The 20,462-nt window shown below is 39.9% G+C and overlaps 1 protein-coding gene across 3 annotated transcripts in view; it reads left to right on the forward strand.

The window, feature by feature from the left end:
- The first annotated feature begins 1,252 nt into the window (after nucleotides 1-1,252).
- Nucleotides 1,253-20,462, forward strand: part of SEL1L (SEL1L adaptor subunit of SYVN1 ubiquitin ligase) — a 56,753-nt gene continuing 37,543 nt past the window's right edge. For 2 of the 3 annotated variants that reach the window (XM_073800168.1, XM_033850756.2), the window contains exons 1-3: nucleotides 1,253-1,426; nucleotides 6,615-6,652; nucleotides 7,503-7,734. In XM_073800168.1, coding sequence (XP_073656269.1) covers nucleotides 1,357-1,426; nucleotides 6,615-6,652; nucleotides 7,503-7,734 — 340 coding nt within the window. In that variant the 5' untranslated portion in view covers nucleotides 1,253-1,356. The remainder of the gene's footprint in view (nucleotides 1,427-6,614; nucleotides 6,653-7,502; nucleotides 7,735-20,462) is intronic. The other variant, XM_004324389.3, reaches the window with a different exon arrangement.

A 20,462-nucleotide genomic window follows, 5' to 3' on the forward strand; every position in this document is an offset into this window, starting at 1 on the left:
TCCTTCATCCTCTCCAATGTGAATGTTGACAATCGTTTTTTATCCCCTTCCTGGAAAAGAGGACTCTTCCGCAAAGAAGATGGAACACAGATGGTATGAAGATATGTGGCCAGTGTGGACTTTGCCAAAATCCTGAACTCAGAATGTCTAGGTTGTAGACCTAAGAGCTGACTGTGGGTGAATACTAGGGAAAGCAGAATGACAATTTGATGAAAGGGTAGGAACACTAAGCCACTGCTCTGCTACCTAGTTGGAGCATGCCTGGAGTTAGTACTTAATACACAAGACTATTTCCACTTCTACAATGCAATCTGTCACCTTTATCTCCAAATACACCATTTGACTCTTGAACCTAGTCAATGTAAGACCTAGGTAGTCAATGAAGAAGAAAACAATGTAACTTACAAAAGGAGAGGGATGAGGACAAATGTTTGAAAGGGTTTTGTGAAGACTGTTTACCCCTTTTTCCAGATTATTATTATCTGGTGGATGTCGTAAAAATGAATACTAGCATTGACATAGTCTGTACTGGGTGGGGTTTATTTCCTCTTGTTTTGTAGGGGAAAGGGGGACCAGTAGTGAGTTCCATCCTGGTTTCCGTATATATGGTACTGTTTCGTTTACGTTAAAAAAAAGTACCTCGAATTCAGTCTAGCTGTTGCATTTTTCCTCAGTGCTGATACCACTATGTCCAATTCAAATTTTCTAAACAAAACAAAGAGGAAGAGCTTAACATATTACAAACTCTTAACCTTATAATGTGTGTTTCTTGATATTTATTTGGCTCAAAAAAGAAAAAACAAACCTGTGAGTTCACGGCCTGGAGTTGGTGTCTAGCCCAGGTGTTAGCTAAGTTCTCTTAACTTCTACAACCACCTGCACTTTTAAATATTGCCCCACGATGGACTACGTTTCCCAAGAGCACACACAGAGAGAGGCCCTTGAAGTCCATTGTGGGAATTGTAGTCCTGGGTGACTTTTCGTCCTACCCTGCACTCATGCTCTGATTCCGGGATGATTAAACCCAGGAGCTACCAATTAGCTGGGGCCATGTCGGTGAGGCCGTGGTCCAACCGGGAAAGCCGGTGTGAGAATCTCGCGTAATGATTGGCCAAGTCTTGACCCTAGGGGCGGGGCAATAAGGTGGGCGGGAAGGCCGCGGCGATTGGGCGAGGAGCGTACGACGGCGGGCGGGGATTGGCTGAATGCTAGGGCAGGGAGGCCTGGGAAGGGGCGGAGGAAGGAAACCAGAGCAGGAAGAGCAGCAGCGAGGCGGCGGCGGTGGCGGCGGCTGAGTTGGTGGTGGCAGAGGGGAAAGCGACAGCTCCAGCGGGTGGTAGCGGCCCTGAGAGCAGGATGCGGGTCTGGGTTGGGCTGACGTTCCTGCTCTGTGCGGTGCTGCTGGGCTCGGCCTCCGCCTCCTCGGGTCAGTATCCGCCCCCTCGGACTGGAGGCCGGGAGCCACCGCCCCCCCGGCCTCCATCCCGGGGCAGGGCCGTGGGGGCTCCAGCTCACACCTCGCAGTAGCCTGTCACTCGCTGTCATTTCTTGGGCTTCGGTTGGCCTGGGTCAGAGCGGGTGTTTAGGGGAGCTTGAGAGGGGAGGAAAAGAAGGGGCGGTCCCCCTGCTCACACCTCTCCTCACTTCAGAAACTTTACACGACTCCTCCCGAAGGAGTAGTGACTCCATGAGAATGAATCCTGACAGCTGGCTTAGACCCACAGTGACACAGGAGCCCTTCCGGAGCTTCCACGACTCTCATGTAGATTATGTGCTGTATCGGTTTTGAAACTTTGGCTTTGGGATTTGTAAGTTAAGTAATTGGTACACCTGGGGTTGTCTGGGCAGAGCCAGGTCCATCAAAACCAGGATGTTGACAGTGGTTTGGTGGGTTTGCTTAGCACCTGAGATTGCCTTGTCTCTTTATTTAAAAAATGAAGACTTTTGATGTAAATGTGCCTACTCCGTACCCCTTTTAAAGAAATATTCTTAAGAAAGTGTTTTTTTACTGTGTCACAGTGTTTCTGAGCCGCCCCATGTTTGCTGACAGTAATTTTATGATTTTTGAAAAAAAATCTTGGTTCTTATAAATGTAAACTGGATAGCATCTGGATTTAACTTTTTACATAGATAGAGAAACTCATATGCTTTTGATTTTCCAGTTAGCTGATTTATACCCTGGCTCTGAAAATTATCATTTCTTTTTTAATAGTTTAATCCACCTACATCTGAAAACGTCTATTTTGAGAGTGTTGGTAAAGAAGCATTTAGTGTTTTTGAGTATTGGTTAAAAAAACAATCAGTACAATAAAGCTTTTGAATTTTAATCAGTTTCAGTTAACAAAACAGCAGTTCTGTGGCTTTAAATTTTTTTTGGAACAAGGCAGGGTATAAATGTCAACTCTTTTTTTTTTTTCCCCAACAGAAAATTTCCCAGATGGTTATCTGAATCCTCAAATTATCCGTCCTAGTTGTAAGTCAGTGCTGTAATGTCATTCTGCTTCTAAAATAAGAGGTCTAAACCTAAAATTCTATCCATAGTGTGGTTTAAGATACCATTTCAAAAGCAACAAGCATATGCCAGTTACTTTACTGCCAACATCATGCTCTGAGGTCCGCCCCCCGCCTTCTAGTGTTGATTTGTGTTCCTGACCAAATCTTTAAAACTCTGTGTAACTCCTGAAGCCACTGCTAGCAGTTATTTGATCAAAGGAAGTATGAAATCAGTACTGTAGAGTACCTGATGGACCATGAACCACCTGCATCAGAATTCCTCTTAAGGGTTTGTTAAAAATGCAGTTTTAGGTCTGGAACAGGTTGGGGTACCTGTAGTTCAAAAAGCTCCACAAGTGATTCTTCACCCTAAAGTGTAAGAACTACTAATTAAAGAATATGGTGCATATCCCTCTGAATTCAATTTGCAGAACTTAAAGAAAATTAAAGCATGTAAACATTTTCCTGCATCTTCCTTTGACTAGATTGCACATATCTAAAGCATCATGTCAGTGGAGATGATGCTTGAAGAAGTTTTTTAGTCAACAGTTGGGATTCTCCATATATTATAATAGAAGACTGTTAATACTGAAGTGTTAAATCTTTGGGTTGTGTTGATGTACTCAAAGGACTATGTTCACAAAACATCTGTTCTGATTTCCATCATAGTTAAACTGCCAAAACGTTTCTCTGGGAGAGGCGAAAATCTTACTCAGCCAGAACTAAAACTATATAGATGTGCATGCTGATCAGTAATAAAGGCACTGCTGTTCTCACGTGAAGTGCAAATATCATAAAACGCTTGTGAGATAAAGTTTTATAAGTTGAGTACATGGATTTTCAGTTGACTTTTTTATTCATTAAATTGCTTATTTATACAGGATATCAGCCTCATTTTTATTTTAAAGATTTACTCCTATTTAAAAATCAAGTTTTGGGTCATAATTTTGTGTTGACATAATGTTTGAGTGTTGGTGGTTACCCAGAGCAAGTTGCATTTATTGCCAGGTAGAATTTGATCAGCCAACAAAGGGAATCTTGATCCTATCATTGTTACTAGCTGTTATCTAATATCTTGTCTTAAAGGCATGTAAAAGTATAATACTTTTATTAGAAATGTTTTCTTTTCCTTGTGAATAGATAAATTTAAAGGAGGAGATTTAAAAGATACTACTCTCATTTTCTCAAGATAATAATGAAAAATGCTTTAACTTTTCTCACATGTCTTCTTGTTTTTGACAGGAAGTGTCTTACTGGTTAAAATGGTTTACTTTTTTTCTTTATGCCAAACAATATTACAGAATCTTGTCAGTTAGGTCCATTGCTAGGTATCTCAGGTAACAGTTATATTAATTAACACCATGTATTTAAAGAGTAGATTTCAGATTGCAGGATATGTTTCATTTCACTGTTCTTTTGTTCCTTAAAACTTTGTTGAGAGTCAACAAGGCAGATGATATTATTCCCTTTTGACACTTGAGGAAGAGGAGGCTGAGCAAACTTGCTATATTGAACCGTGTGTGCAATGTTAACATGTAATGAAGCCAGGTTTTGAGCCTGGCTCTCCAGGCCTTGGATTTGGAGTAATTGGGAATCAGCAGTATCCTAGGATCTGCACAGATTCAATGGCAAAGCCAAAGACAGGATATCTGGTCTCTTTTCACTAAACTTGTAAGACTTTCTGTGTTTGAAGATATATCAGTCTGTTTAATTTACATGCCAAGTTGGAAAATGAATTTGTAATGATCACTTTTCCCTGAAAGAGTATCCCTGGTATTTTGCCGTTTTGTTAGCTGATATAATAAAAATGAAAATTGGTCTTTTTCAAAGGAAGGGGTATGATTACCAAAGTAATGTAAACCATGGTATTTTGGATATGATACTCTTGAGAGAAATCCATAGCTCTTCATTGACTCCTTTCGCATTTTTCTTGTTGCTTGATGTATGTGTTCTGATAAAAGCATTACTATATTCTTTTTATTTATGTGTAACTTCAGCATTTTTAATCCTTACCTGACTGCCTGTCGTAAGTCTCTAGGTTATAAGAAACTTCTTTAAAGTGTTATGTGAATGGACATATTAGTTTCAAAGAGAAAATACCTTTGCTTTAAGATTACCATCTGGAGTATGCTTTCCCAGTTTAGTAAATGAGAAGGAAAGCTCTTATTTACCAGTAACCTGAGTATATATTCCTAGTTCGTGGAGAGAAAAGAAAGAGAAGCATGATGCCATTCATACAGAGTAACCCCGATGTCACAAGTTCCCATGTCTCTGGGAGTTCAGAAACACATTTTGCTACTCTAATGCCTAACAGCTTGTAGTGTCTCAAATGTACATGTCTTAAAATTTATTTATAGGCATCTATATTATTTACTTATTAGTTACATATGTGAACTATTGTGACAAGGTACTCAGTTGAGTGATTAGTGATTTGAGTTCCAACTAATCTAAAGTTTCAGTATTTGGGGATATACCCTATACATTTCACATTTAATGTCTGCTCTTGATTTATTAACTAGCTAATGTTTATGACTAATTAAATACATTCACACATACAACTTTGTTATTAGAGATGAATTTTTTTTCCTTTATCCAAAGATCTGCTGAGAATGGACTTTGAACCATATGTTAGAACTTGGGCTTTGGGTAATACTTGTGAAGAAGTGAGCATGAAGGATGATTGTTCATTAATTGACATCACTACCTAAACGTTATGGGCACTGTGGGACTAATACATGCTATACCCTTCTCCTCCCCACCCACCAGAAATAAAATATTTGGAAGGTAATCTAAAAGTAGTGAGTGTGAAAATAGCTATAATTTAAGTTTTCTTTGAATTTACAGCACTTTATATATGGCACAACCTCACCAGTAGACTGATTTTTCTCAGATATTCAAAAGAAACAAATACTGTGAAATAGAGTTGGGTATTTGGTACATAATGAGTTGATTATACTTCTTAAAGTTGGCTCAGTACTTTGGTCACACAAACTCCAAAACATGTTTTTGTTGTATTTTGGAAAGTTACAAGTTACCAATCATATTTAGGATCTAACCATATGAAGTAAAGATAAATGGCAACCATAACACCAAATTTTCTAGTAAAAAAATCACATGGTCTTATAGCATTTTGTCTACTGGTTAATTTCTCACATAATTTATGGAGCTGGCAGTACTGAAGCTTACACCTGGATAAAATCAGGTAATTTTAATAGTAAGAAGGAAACTTAGAGATCATCTGACAGTTGTTTTTTTAACTGGCTTGGAATACAAAGATCAAATATTTGTGAATGGCCGTTGGGTTGTTGAATGTGTTTATATAAGAGCAGGAAAAAGAATAGCAAGCAGGCAGAATAGAAGTAGCAGAGAAATGCAAAAAGAATAATAGAAGGAAACTTAATGTAATTGGACAAAACCAAAACAGCCAATATGAATTTGGAAGAAAGATGTAAATAGTGGCTGGATTTATTATTTATTTGATATAAGCTATTGATTTCTTAATAAATAGATCTCTTGTGAGTAAATACATGATAGTGTGATGCTACTTTTTAATGCATATCTGGTTATGTCTTCAGTAAAGTCGAACACAAATTCTAACTATCTTTGGCCACTCTGCTGTCAGATAATAATAATTCTTAATGTCCATCTTTAGTAGTCTTAGTGAACAATAAAATGCTAGTTATCACTAAAATAAGCTAGAGTAACTCCAGATTCTGAGCTGAGGAGAAGAATGGGTAGAATCCCGAACCGCAAAATCAGGGCTCTGTTTTTATAAATTTAGCAACTCATTCTCAGTAGTGGACTAACTATAACAAAAGAACTGGATGGCATCTGAAGAAATGTCTGGTTTTGGTGGTGGTGGTCTTGGTCTTCCTACCTGTGTACCAGATGAAGCTAATGTCTTTCCTGAATAAAGAGGAAAAAAATACCACCCCCAACGCCCTTTTCTCCTTTCACTTAATCTTTTCTGAACAGTTGTTGAATACAACCAATTTTTAGATAATTATAGATTTATTTATCCAGTGTCTTATTATTTGTTGTATTATCAAATGCTTTCATTTAACATACCTGCAATTTCCAAACAAGAAAGATGACTAAATTGTCTTAAAATTTCTTTACAGATGAAGAAGGCAACCAGGATGAAACCTTAGATTCCAAGGTGTGTACTCAAATTTACATTGACCAGTATTTGATGCCCAGTTTAAAAGCATGAATGATGTATCTTCAAAAAGATGTGAAATCTGCATCTTCTGAGCAACAGAACTATATTTTTTTAAAAAAGGAAAAGAAAGATAGCTAGTGCCAATATTAGTTCTTCTGGGAGGAAAAATCACTGACCTATAGGAGAGAGAATAATATTTCTAAGAGTGTTGGTTACTAGATTTAATTCCAACTTAAATGTGCTCTGTGTGTGTGTGTGTGTGTGTGTGTGTGTGTGTGTGTGGGGAAGAGCCTGAAGGCAGTTACATTTTTTACTGCCTAATGAGAGATTGATTTTATTCTTTCTTTTTTTAGTTTTTTAATTTGAAGATTTAACCTCTGCCATTTGTTTACACTTATCAATTTAAAAAAGTCTGTTAATGCACTTACTTGGTTGATTGAATGAATAAGGCTGATTATTACATCTTCAAAGAGACCGATCAGTTATGATCCCTGATCTCTAGATTGGAAGGAATGTAGGTAAGAAACAGGAGGTTATAGTACAGGGCTGTCATACGGGGAAGTATAAGATATATTGGGAGCAAGTAGGGGGAGACCCTAACCTAGACTTGGGGAATTTAAGGAAAGCTTCTTGTGGGGAGGTAACATCTAAGTTGAAATCCGAAGAGTCAGTTTTAGGCAGGTGATGAAGGCATGTGATGGACACATGCCAAAGTGTATAGAGGCGAATGAGTATGACACATTCAAGGAACTGAAGGAGGTGTATCTGGATTAGTGAAAGAAATGGTCAAATTAGGTTGGAGGGAGTCTTGTTAGTAGTGGAAACTAAAAATACTTTATATTGTCAGACTTCTTTGCCGTCAGATGAGTCGGTAGAGGACCATAGCCCAGCAGGCAGAGTAGTCGCTGGTCAGATATTCCTTGATTCAGAAGAATCAGAATTGGAATCACCTATTCAAGAAGAGGAAGATGGCCTCAGAAGCCAAGAAGGGGAAACTGTCACAGAAGAAATCAGCTTTCTAGAATCTGCAAATCCAGAAAACAAGGACTATGAAGAGCCAATGAAAGTACGGAAACCAGGTAGTCTGGACATTTTGTTTACTTTTGCCTTATTTAGGAAGGAGGCAACTGAAATTTTAAAGCTAGTATGGAAGGTGCAGTAGTCCTATTTTACTGATATTCACCACATATAATGTATAGCGTATAATTTTACAGGATAAGTTACAGAAGCTGAATTTGATAGTCACAATTGCATTTGTATTATATTAGTATTCAAACATTTCTTTTTGGACTCCAGTATGTAACAGTCTGTCAGAGTGGTACAGAAAATAGAAACTCAGACAGGAAGTGTTGTCTAACTTGCTGCTTTGGTTATTTTCAGAACTGTGTTAGGATTTTTACTACAATAATCTTTTCAGTCATCCTAGGTAATTTGATTTAGTTGTTTATCCTAAAGTTACATAAAAACTTTAATCCTCTTCTAACTTTTGCTTTCTTGACACTCTAATTTTTAAACTTACAGCTTGATCTTTCTCACAGTAGAGTGTGCTAAATACCTATTCTTTTAAAAATTAGTTATTAATGTATCCACCCTGCCCTGTCCCACCACCCATCTGTCATTTGGTTTATTATTTCAAAGATCGCTGCCATATCTGCTTATTCTGTTATTAGCCAATCTCGAGAATTGATCCATGTTTTACCTTTTAAAAATATAATTTTTATTACAAATATTTTATACAAAAAAAAAGAGAAACCATTTTTTTCTTTGATTAAAAGTACCTTAATCCCATCAAGTAGAAATAACAGCTGTCAACATAGTGGAGAATACTCTTTCAGGCTTTTGTCTAGATGTATGGTTTCAAGAAGACTAAACTGGTTCAAAATGTATATACTATTTTACAGCCTGCGTTTTGCACTTAACAGTTTGTCTTGAACATTTTCCCATATTATTTAATATTCTTTTACAATTTAATGGTTAATGGCTATAAAAAATTTTACATGTAAATATACCATAACAATATTTTTTTTTGCTGGGAGACCATTTTAAGTGTACCTTTGTACACATCTATGAAAATTTCCTTAGAGTTAGTTCTTAAAAGTAAACCTTAAAAGTAAAGTATAAAATTTGAAAAGACATTTGAGTCATATTGCTAAACTGTTCTGCAGAAAAGTAAGTCTGTTCCTTTTCCTGTACCTCAGCCAAGTGTATATTACCATTTTTAATTTTTGCCAAATATTTATTTTCATTCCTTTCTTTTTTGTTAGGGAGACTTCCAAACAAGTACAAAAGTAGAGGGTGTAATGACCCCCATGTATGCACCGTCACCCAGCTTCGACAGCCATCAACACTCTTGTTCTTGTTTCATCTTTGCCACTGCATATCCATTTACTCTTTTTTTCCCCTAGATTATTAAGCAAATTCCACATTGTTTTACATGCGTACATATCTCTAAAAGTAAGAATTTTTTTTCAACAAAATGAAAAATACAATAGTATTATAACACCCACAAAATTAGCAATTATTCCTTTATCACCCAGTACCCAGATTCCGTTTAGTTTTCCCACTTGTTTCAAATGTCTTTTTGGAATTGGTTTCTGTCAGTCGGTGTCCACACTAAGATGTTAGGTTTCTCTTAATCTGTAACAATTTTCCCTTCCTTGTTTTTAAGTGTCATTTTATTTGTTAAAGAAAGAATATCCTTTGTGCCATAGGATTTCCCTCATTCTAGATCTAGCTGGTCATATGCTAGTAATGTAATTGAACTTGTTCCACTATCTGCTGTCTAGTCTATGAACTGGAAGTTGGCTCCAAAGGCCTGGGTAGATTTAGTTCTATTTTATAATCGATAATATTTATAGTTAGTGTTGTATGCTTCCCCTTGCATTACCTGGGAGTTACATAGTATCTGATTGTCCCACTCCTAGTGATTGGTCAGCAAGGTCGGGTGGTGTCAGCCTGGCCCAGCCATTCAAAAGTTCCTCATTGACCTTTCACCCAGAGCTTTTGGGAACCATTTCGTTTGTTGTCTGGATGCATTATTTCATTAGGAGTTTCAAAATAATGACTTGTTAACTTATCATTCCTCCTGCATTTGTTATCAGGAGTTCTTTTCTAAAGAACTTTCCCTCATCAACTATTTGGTTACCCAGAAATATAATCCACACAGCAAGATAAATGCTTGATTCTTTCCCTTGAAATATTTTCAGATAATGATTTGGTGCTCTAGCGACCTCCAAAAGAGACCAGTGAATATGTTTTCTGTTTGTTTTGCTTTGCTTTTGAGCATCATTACAAATCTATGGGTTTTATACAGCTAGGCTTTACTCTTTTGCAATCATGCTTTTTTATTGCTCACATTATTGCATTTTTGGCTCTTGAGAGTCCCTTTAAGTTCATTCCTTTGTCCTTTTGACTAATCGTAGGTAACTTTTAAACTTCTTCCTTTTTAGGCAGGACAAGATGTCCCAAATTCATCTTATACTTTTCCTTACCCCAAAATGAATCTCAGCCATTTCTCTAGGGAATCCATATTCCTTTTAGTGGGAAATTGTATTTATTTTAGATACTGTAATCTAGACACCAAGGATATGCATTGCAACTGAATTGTCATTACTAATAGGCCTTTTTGGTGGGTAAGGTTAGGAAATATAACATTGATATTGATTATTCTAGTTCAAATTAAATATTACAAGTGAGATAACACAGAGGGTCAGAGTGACAAACTCACAAGAATCAGAGATCCTACCCACTATCAAACTTGACTAATATTTTCAAAGATATAATAATCACAAGACACAAGTCACAGATCTGTGGCTGCCAGAGCTGCTCCCAGGTCCTGTCTTAACCTCAGTTAAGATGCGCTCTGGCTTATTTTAACATATGTTTTTAATATATGAGGCCTTTGAGTGATTGATGTGGAGTGTCACTTCCACAAAAGGGAGCTATGTCGGTTATGAAACATCTCCAGTTTATTCCCTGATAACTGCATGGCTTGTGTGGTATTTTCTAGGAAGTCACACCTGATAAATACTTACATCCTAGGTTTATGTACAGTGAACAGTCTGGACAAACCAGGTCCAACCTGGTAAAGCAGTGCACAAGTAAGGACTCTCCTGGTGGTAAATACCTTGAGTGCATTTGCCAGAAGGCCTCTTGTTAGCATGTGTCTCAGATGATTTGATCACATCACCTCTCTGTCTCTCTGTTTCTTGGGCAGTAAAAAGAGAGAGTGGATTTCAAGTCTGCTGTTAGTCCTTTCCACCCATCAGGATTTTTGCTTCTTTCTTTTATGTTTGGGTCTCCTTGCCCTGATGCTGAAAATCATGGTACCTAACAACATTAATGTTATATTACTTTAATCAAACAAATAAAGTATATATCATTTCAAAATAACAATGGCAACCTTACCACTAACCACCGAATGCAGTTTAAGGTTTCTTTGTGGTTCTTTTTGTTCTTAGTATTTATTTTACTAGTGATTTGTATCAATAATATGATGTGTTTTAAAATCATTTCAGTAATGTTCTGTGTGGTCATACCAACAACTTTATAAACATTCAGATTCACTTGTTTTAGTTTTTCAATAATTGCTTTTTTTTTTCATTCAAACTTGTTTTTAATGTATTATTAATACACGAAAAGGCTATGTACATACATATAAGTTGCATATGCATGACTTTTTGTGTACTCCCAGCTACATTAGACCTGGGTTATATGACAGTTACTTCTAGACTTGCTTCCTTTGTCAGCCTCTTACCCATGTCTCTGCATATTGATCTTCCTAAAACCCAAATTTGATCCTATAACTCCCCTATTTACAACCCCCATTATTTTCCATTTGCCTATGAGATGAAGGGCTTGCCTCTTAGCAAGATTCACAAAGCCTCTGGGTGCATGTGGCCGCCATCTTCTGTGACTTCATCTCCCAAAGCTTCCCCCCATTTGCCCTTTTCCAGCGATGCTAAACCCATCACCCTTCTTCAGAGGCATATACAAGTTCACCCCACTGCTTAGGATACCTTCCTCACCCCCTTGCCCAAATCCATGTATCGCCTTTCTGCTCATCCTTAAAGATAAACTTAGGTTTCTCCTTTCTAAAGTAGTTCCTGAACCACCCAAGGGTAGTTATGAATCTCTTGTATGTAAGGAGTTCTTATCTAGTGTCCCTGTTTTCACCCTTTCCCCTGATGCCAGTTATCTAATAGCAGGCAGACTGATCCTACTTCCTGTTCACAAGCCACCAATGGCTTCCTGTCATGTTCAGAATAAAATCCAAACAAGGCTTTATGTGATCAAGCCTCTCCTCTCTGACCTCATCTGTCACTCACAGGACTCCAGTCACACTTGCTTTCTGCTGTTCGTTGGAACATTTCACACTTATTCCCAGTCCCCAAGACCACACCCCCGGGCTCGATGATTCTCTGGAAAGACTCACAAGACTCAGCATATAGTCGTATTTACAGCTATGATTTATTACAGAAAAAGAGTACAAAGCAAAATCAGCAAAGGGAATGGTGCATGGGGTGAGTCTGGGGGACGCCAGATGCAAGCTTGCAAGGGTCTTCTCCCAGAAGAGTCACACGGTATGTGTTTAATTTACCCAGCAAAAAGTTGTGACAACACGTGTGAAATGTCTACCAGGGAAACTCCTTAGAGACCTAGTACCGGAGTTTTTATAGAGGGCTAGTCACATAGGTTCTCTGTGCCTAGCACATACCAAAATTGCAGACTCCCAGAAGGAAAGCACGTGTTCAGCATAAATCATATTTTTTGTACAGTTGAGGTGAGTCACTCATAACAGTTAGGGTAGTGGGAACTCTTCCAAAATCTTAAGTTCCCAGACACAAGCCAAGGGCCAGCCTTGTAAGCAGGCCTTTTCAAGGATAGAAGTTTAGGCCTGCTATTTTCACTCTACTCTACGTGGCATACCTCTTTGGTCATCGGCCAGGTTGTCTTCACAGCAAAATTATTATCAATATGACCCAGACAGCAGAGTGAGACCAACCTGCAGTATTGATTTCAGTTGTGCTCTTCACGTGTCTTAGCCAAATAAGAAATCCCATTAATCATAAAGGTCTATCTTAGACAGGTAGCTTCCTCCTTAAGTTTCTGTTTTAACCTTTTTTACCTGGCTCTAAGCATCAGTTCAGGCCCAGTACAAGTCTGGCCAGTAAGTTGAAGCTGAGTTGAAAGCCTTCCAGGGCTGAGGCAGTGTCGTGATAGTCAGGGTACACACACAGAAGTACAATCCCAGAAGGAATTTTTGGGATTCCCAAGAAACGGAAAGTTTACAATCGTTGGGCACCCCGAGCAAGACATAAATTAGGCAGTATGATGTGGCTGCCCACTGTGGGTATCTTATCCTAGGGATCCTAGTCCAATCCAAAAAATTTAGTTCAGTGCTTGGTTTCAGGGGGACTGCCAATCAGTTCCAAACAGTTTTGTTGCCTGTGACAACAGTTCATCCACCTCGTGAGTGTGGTCAGCATCGGGAGGTTTTCTGCATGAAAAGTGCAGGGGTTGGGTCAGATCCTGCCGCCTCAGTCAGCGCTGCCGGGTATGATCATAGCTCAGCTGTCTGAACTCAGAGCGCTCTCAACAGCTTGGAGGGGTGCACAGAGAGTTTTCCTTCAGGAAAAGGAAGAAGCTTCCAGAAGTAATTTCGAAGAACAAAGATCATAATGCCCTCTCCCCTCTCTTGTGCCTTTCCAGCTGCAGGGGTTTTGGTTTATTTCCCTTGGTTGTTCTAAAATCAGTGTTTTCCACTCAACATTCATAGTTTTATGTTTTTACAGTCATCCCCTACTCTCATCCAGACCTTTCAACTGGAGGGGTTCTGTAAAAGAGGTGCAAAACATCTTCATAGAAAATCCCCTTTATACAGCCGAACCGGAAAAAACGTCATTTTCACGAATCGGTCAGGACAAAACTCCTGAATTTTCAAAAAATTTCAAAATAGTTTTACATAACCTCCCACCCCTTTCACTCTGGTGACTTTATCTGGTGTACAGCCTAGAAAAGATCAGCCCCTTTCTGAGGATGGCTGCATGACTAATCAGCTTGCAGTCAGGCGTGTGCAGCAGGAGAGAGGTGAGGGAAGAAGAGTCAGAGGTGTAGTCCATCGTTGCGAATGGCTGCTCTTCAGGAGACACAGGCACAGGGAGTTGACCTCAGTTAGACATGCTCTAGAGGGGGTTGGAGTCGGCTCAGCCTGTCAGGAGTGATCAGAGGTCACAGTTGCTGTGATGTACCCTCTCCCAAATTGCAGCTTTCAGCTATAGCCACAAGTTAAGAATGTGGTCAGGCTCTGTGTCAGCACTATACAGGCAGTCAGCAGCTTGATTTCAGATGGTCCCATCAAAGAACAAGTCCTTTCCTGCTGGGATTTGTATGGGACCCAGACGGTGCAGCTGAGCAGCTATGATGTCCTCATAGGGTAGACCCCACAGCGAGGTGGCCTAATGTGCAGAGGTCACAGAGTATGAGTTTTATTTATGAGCCTATGCCTGTTTTCAGTTCAACACAGCTCCCACTTAGGTTGGAAGCTTACACCAGACAATATCAGGCCTCAGCTTAGAATCAGATACAGGCAGTTAGGATCTGTGAATTCAGGAGTTTAAAAAAAGTCAGACTTTTCTTCAGCAGCAAAGACTAGATGCTACAGGCCAGAAAGGCCAAGTGGCAGATAAGGCTTTCCTATGACCGTCTGGTTTTGTCATTCTTCAAGTCCAAATCGACCCCTTCACAAGTATGCACATCGGTCTCTAAGGGACAGACCTCCACTTTCACAAGCTCTCATTAGCCAACTAAAACCTGCTTTTTAGAACTCCAAAAGTAGATCTCCATCTGTAGGTCACCTTTCTTTCTTATTGCCTCCCTTTTTCCAGAGGCTCCAACAAGCAAAAATTCGTATCTTCCATAGCAAAACTCATCAGTTACAGAGACTTGTTCTGTTTCCAATACTCAGAGAGTTTAAATTCCAACCCGCCCACTGGCGGCAAAATGCAAGGAAGTTGTGTCCCACTAACACATTTCTTTTTTTGCAGCTTCCCTTGATCAGGATGATTCCTCTGGCATGTATGCAGTTACAAGCATTTAACATTTTATATCCATTTTTACCATACATCCAGATGTCATACCCACAAAATATAAAGTCACTAAAAAATTTTCCTTTTTTCTTTTTTCCTCATTGCAAATTTACTTAAACTCCTAGCAATATGTTCAGTGTTTGCAGTGTTAGCATTGCAGCTGCCAGGGAAGATCCAGGCTGGAATGCAGGGGAGGAAGGGGAGTGGAGGAGGTACTGCAGCAGCAGCTCGGCTGAAAAAACTGCTGTGGTGTGACCTCCCTCCCTTTTTCTGTTGTTGTTTTGTTTTGTTTTATCTAAAATGTTGCTCCAGCCCTGGGGCCTGATTTAAACCCCACCCCCAGCCAACTTGGAGAAGAGCAGAATGCAGACTTTTAACATTTTTGGCCTTTTCACCTTCGGGCATTTGGGGCCCCTTTTTCCTCCCATGGAGGAGAGAGCAAAACCCAAAGGCATCACTTTAGCCAGCATGGCCAGAAGCAGTGTGGGATGCAGCAGGCCTACTCTCCAGGAGTTGGATCTATCATTTTCAGATTCCACAGGTAACTTTTGCCTCTCATAACATACAGCAGATCAGCTACTGCTGCATACCATGGATAACCCCATAATCAGCTGGGCACCAAAGATACATCACACCGGGCCCGTTATTCTTCTTTTCCCAAAATTTCACCATCTATTAGTGAGTCAGGGTTGGTTTAGGGAACCCCACTTCTGATGCCAGTTGATATTGGGAGACCCCCTAGACCACCCCTGGGTTCAATGATTTGCTGGGAGGACTCAGGATATAGTTGTACTCACAGCTATGATTTATTGTAGTGAAAGGATACAAAGCAAAATCAGCATGGGATGAGGTCCAAAGGAAACAAGGTACAAGTTTCCCAAGGGTCCTCTCCCAGTGGAGTCACACAGGATGCACTTAATTCCCCTAGCACAAGTGACAACACATGTGAAATGTCTTCCAGGGAAGCTCATTAGTGACCCAGTGCCTGGAGTTTTTAGTGGAGACTAGTCATATAATCACTGTCCGCCTGGAATCTACCAAAATTGCAGACTCCCCGAAGGAAAGCAGATGTTGAGCATAAACCACATGGTTTGTACAAGCAGTTTAGGTACAGTGAGTCACTAGGGTTAGGGTGGCAGGAACCCTCCCAGAGTCTAAGTTCCCAGATGCCAGCCAAGGGCCAACCTTTCAAAGGATAGCAGTCATGTCTGTTGTGTTAACTGTTTTCTGCATATCACCTCAGTAAACATTTGTTGAAAAGGAATGAATGAAAGGCCACCAAGAGGGGAATGATTACACTGTGGTATTCCCCTGTTACAGAATACTCAATAGTCATTTTAAAAGGAACATGTTTTGTTGGCAAATAACAGAAAATCCATCAACCAGTGGCAGGAGCAGAGGTTTATTTGGCTCACATAACCAGAACTCCATAGATAAGGTGGTTCAGGGCTTGTGCCATCAAGGGTTCCAGCTCCTTCTCTCTCTCCTCTTCAGTCTCCTTAGTAAATTGACTTCATCGTCATGTTTGTCCCAGCCGGTCACACCTGGTGGTAGCTGTATCTCCAGGTCCTAGGTCCGCAGGAAGAAGTGGTGCCTGCATCAGAGGAGCGGCAGCCTCCCTCGGAAGTCACTAGTAGAACTGCCAAAACTATCACTTGACCATCCCCAGCCCCACAGAGGTGAGGAAGGGGTTACGAATTGTTAGCCAGTCTACACTGGCTCCACCTGAAGGAATGTCAGTGATAAGTGAAAATGTCACATTGTAAATAATCCACTTAGTATTGAGAGAAGCCTGGGGCCCGGGACCCTTTGCTGCAGTGCTGCAGTGCTTGCCCCTGGACACATCTCTCCTCGAGCAACAAATATATAGAAACTGTATGGGACTAAAAATAACTGCGTGCGTGTGACAGCGGGGCAAAATTATGGACAAAAGATAACAGAGACCAAAAAACCCAACTGCCACTTTTGAAGAGCCACTTTTGAAGAGCCTGGAGCAAAAGCAGGGGGTCGGGAGCAAAAGCAGGGCACTGCTCATGCCTCCTGCACACGCCACCATAAAGGGGTGGGCAGACCACCTAAGCCACCGCTCCGGCCCAGCCCCTGGACACACCCCTACCCTCACCCCGTATAAGGAACCAGCTCTCGCCCCATTGATCCTCTATTGCTCAGGGTGCTCCAGAGAAATATCAATAGAACTGAAGGCCCTCTGCTGGCAGAATTCCTTGCTCTTGTTCTGTTAGGCCTTTAACTGATTGATTGAGGCCCACCCACATTGTGGAGGGTAATGTGCTTTACTCAAAGTCCATGATTTAAATGTTAATCTCATCCAAAAAACACCATCACAGAAACCCAGCGTTGTGTTTGACCAAACATCTGGATGCTGTGGCCCAGCTAAGTTTATACACAGAGTTAACCATCACAGGTCCCTTATGGGAAAGAAAGCCATTTGTTTCCCCACATTTGCACTTGAAAAGAAAAATGAACCTCTTTTCTAGGAACAGTCATTACCTTTGGAGAAAGATAATTTTCAGTGGTAACTAAAGATGACAGTGATTTTTCTTTAATTTTGTATACTTTCCCATTGCTTGGATTGTCTTTTCTACAATAAACACACTACCCTAATAGTCTTAAAAAAAAAAATCAAATAACCAGCATCTTGGTCTGTTTTGAATGGCACTGAGCTTAAACTTAATTAAACATGCTTAAAATTGGGTTCTGAAGTAAGAAAGTTGGTTGAGTAATAGGATAGCATTTTTGCTTCATTGTCACATGCAAGGGGGGAGGTGGAAAGGAATAAACAAACCTTAGTACTCTGACTAAACAGAAGATAAATGGTTAAGGAAACATAGGCCATAACCTACAACAGGTCTATAATGTAGAGCTTTCTTTTATCGTTGTTTCTTTTGTTTGGTTGTACAAGAAATTATTTGTGGAAAGAAACGCCTTTGGGAGACCATCCTTGTGGAAAAGCACCCCACCAGGGCTTTTGAACTCAAAATGCCTTTACAGCCATTATTTAGTGAAACTCACTGTTTTCTTTTGTTTTAATATTTATTTATTTATTTTGGCTGCATCGGGTCTTAGTTGTAGCACACAGGATCTTTAGTTGCGGCATGCATGTGGGATTAGGCATCGAACCCTGGCCCCCTGCATTGGGAGTGTGGAGTCTTACTCACTGGACCACCAGAAAGTCCCCAAACTCACTCTTCTTAAGCAGCAGTTTTCCTGAGCAAGTTTCACTCTGGTTTCTGACTGCCTGCCACCTAAGTGTCGTGAAGCTTCTGTCACTTTCTTCTGGGCACATGGGCCAGTGCTTTCTTCTTTTGAATGATTATTTTCACAGAGAGAACTGAGCTTATATGAACTCTGATCTTAATGTTTTTGTTCATTCTCTAGGTGACTACATTTCATTAGTTTTCTGAAAAATACATCTTAATCCTTAAAGCAGTGCCTTCCTTAGTATAGTCTGCATGTCTGTCTGTCCTTCATTAATGTAATTTCTCAACTCTAGTTAGCAATTCTCAACCTTGGGTGAAAACAGTCTTCTTGTAGCAAATAACATAAAATTGTTATTTTCCCTAGAAGATTACTATACCATATTTCTCAGTCAACGGTAAATACCTCTTTATTTGGCCTATGCCATTTGCTTTATCTCAAGTATGGTTTGCTTCAAATCATCTGTTATTTGTGTTCTGTCTGTAGTACTTTAGGAAGTTTGATGTTAATTGGTTGGTTGATTGAGTTTTTATCTTTGTGTTTACTAAAATTGCTGAACACTATATGACAGTTATCTTGAGGTTGGTACCTTTTTAACGTTAAATGTGTTTCAATTTTTGACTATAAATACATTTGACTATAAATATAATTTTTGACTATAAGTGTGTGTGTATATATATATATATATATATATATATATATATATTTTTTTTTTTTTTTTTTTTTTTTTTTTTGTGGTACGTGGGCCTCTCACTGTTGTGGCCTCTCCTGTTGCGGAGCACAGGCTCCAGACACGCAGGCTCAGCGGCCATGGCTCACAGGCCTAGCCGCTCCGTGGCATGTGGGATCTTCCCGGACCGGGGCACGAACCCGTGTCCCCTGCATCGGCACGCGGACTCTCAACCACTGCGCCACCAGGGAAGCCCGACTATAAGTATATTTTTGACTCTAAATATATTTGACTAAAATGCTACTTACTGCTGTATATTTGGAAGTACAAAATTGCTTCAAACAAGCAGCATGATTAAATAGTCGTCTTATTAACAGAATACCCATCTAAACTTATAGATATAATATCAGTCTTTAACAGAGTGTAAATGCTCTTAAAATGAGGAATTTGAGAGCTAAATCCCTTGGCTTTATCTGTATGGATCAAGAGGTGGATGTTTTTGTTTTGTTTTGATCTTACAATTAAAAATGAGGAAAAGATGAGTATTTGTATTCCAGGACATTTAATTCAGTACCAATAGCAACATTCTAGCCACATTTACATTGTTTTCTCTTGGCAACTGAAGAAAAACATACAACCTAAAAGTTGCAAATTATGTTTTATTCGGGGACCTTACTGAGGACTGTATGGTGGGAGACAGCCTCTCAGATAGCTCTGAGGACTGCTCCTAAGAGGTAAGGGAGGAGCCAGGATATATAGTTTTTGCTGGGAAGAAAAAAATGCATGTAGTCAGACATCAAAATATTACTGCTAATCACAAAAATCAGACATCTCAAGTTAATGATTTTAGTGCTTTTCTATGTTTGGGAAGATGCAAGAGTCTGGGCTCATTGAAATTATTCCTTAGATATGCATCTTAACTATATAGAGCCAGTATCCTGTTTTTCTCCATCCTGAATTCCCCTCAGGGTGCACTGTTGGGGATGCAGCTGCAGTGGCTGGTGGCTCTATGGCAGACAACATTCTTTGTTTACTGAATGGCAAACGACAGTCTTTGCCCACACTCTTGAATTCTTTCCACCAACGTTCAAACATGCTATAATATCTGAATATTAGAAAAACCAAGACTTGGCCCCCAGTGCCCCTCCGACAACCACCTTACTCCTCTACTCCCCTTCATAGCATTATTCTTTGGAAGAGTTGTCTCTATTCACTGATTTTGCTTCCTCTCTTTCCATTCTCTAATCGGAGTGTGACGAGGCCCTGGTCCCCTCCAGACCACTAGAGCCACTCTCCTCCAGGCGCATTCTAATTGCTGAATACCTGGTCAGTTCTTGGTCCTTACCTTACCGACCCCTCATGTATTTTTTTCCTTTCTCTGAAGATGCTTTCTTCACTTGGCTGTGGTTCCTCGGAACCTGCCTGATGTTGAAACGTAAGGTTGCCCCCAAGACTCAGCCTTTATCTTCTGCTCTGTCTACACCATTCTTTAGTGACCTTTGATTCCATCTGTGTTGATGCCCAGGTTTCTCTGTAACTCCTGCACTGTAGTTGATTTAACCAACCTACTTATCATAACCTTTGAGTTCTTTTTGGCTTTATGTTTTTAAAATTATGATGATGCACAAATGCTCTCTTGGACATACCTCTTTTTATCTTCGTGGGAGCACTTCTATTAAGTAAACATCCCAGAAGTGAAAAAATGGGATTGAAAGGTGTATGGAGCTTTTCAATTCTAACAGATATTACTGAATGCCCCTCTAAACTCCTGCCAACAGTATGGAAGTTCCCATTTACCTATATTCTGGCCAGCGCTGAAGGATTACAGGTTCAG

This window comes from Tursiops truncatus, chromosome 2 (genome assembly GCF_011762595.2).
Source record: "Tursiops truncatus isolate mTurTru1 chromosome 2, mTurTru1.mat.Y, whole genome shotgun sequence".
In the NCBI taxonomy this organism is placed as follows: domain Eukaryota; kingdom Metazoa; phylum Chordata; class Mammalia; order Artiodactyla; family Delphinidae; genus Tursiops; species Tursiops truncatus.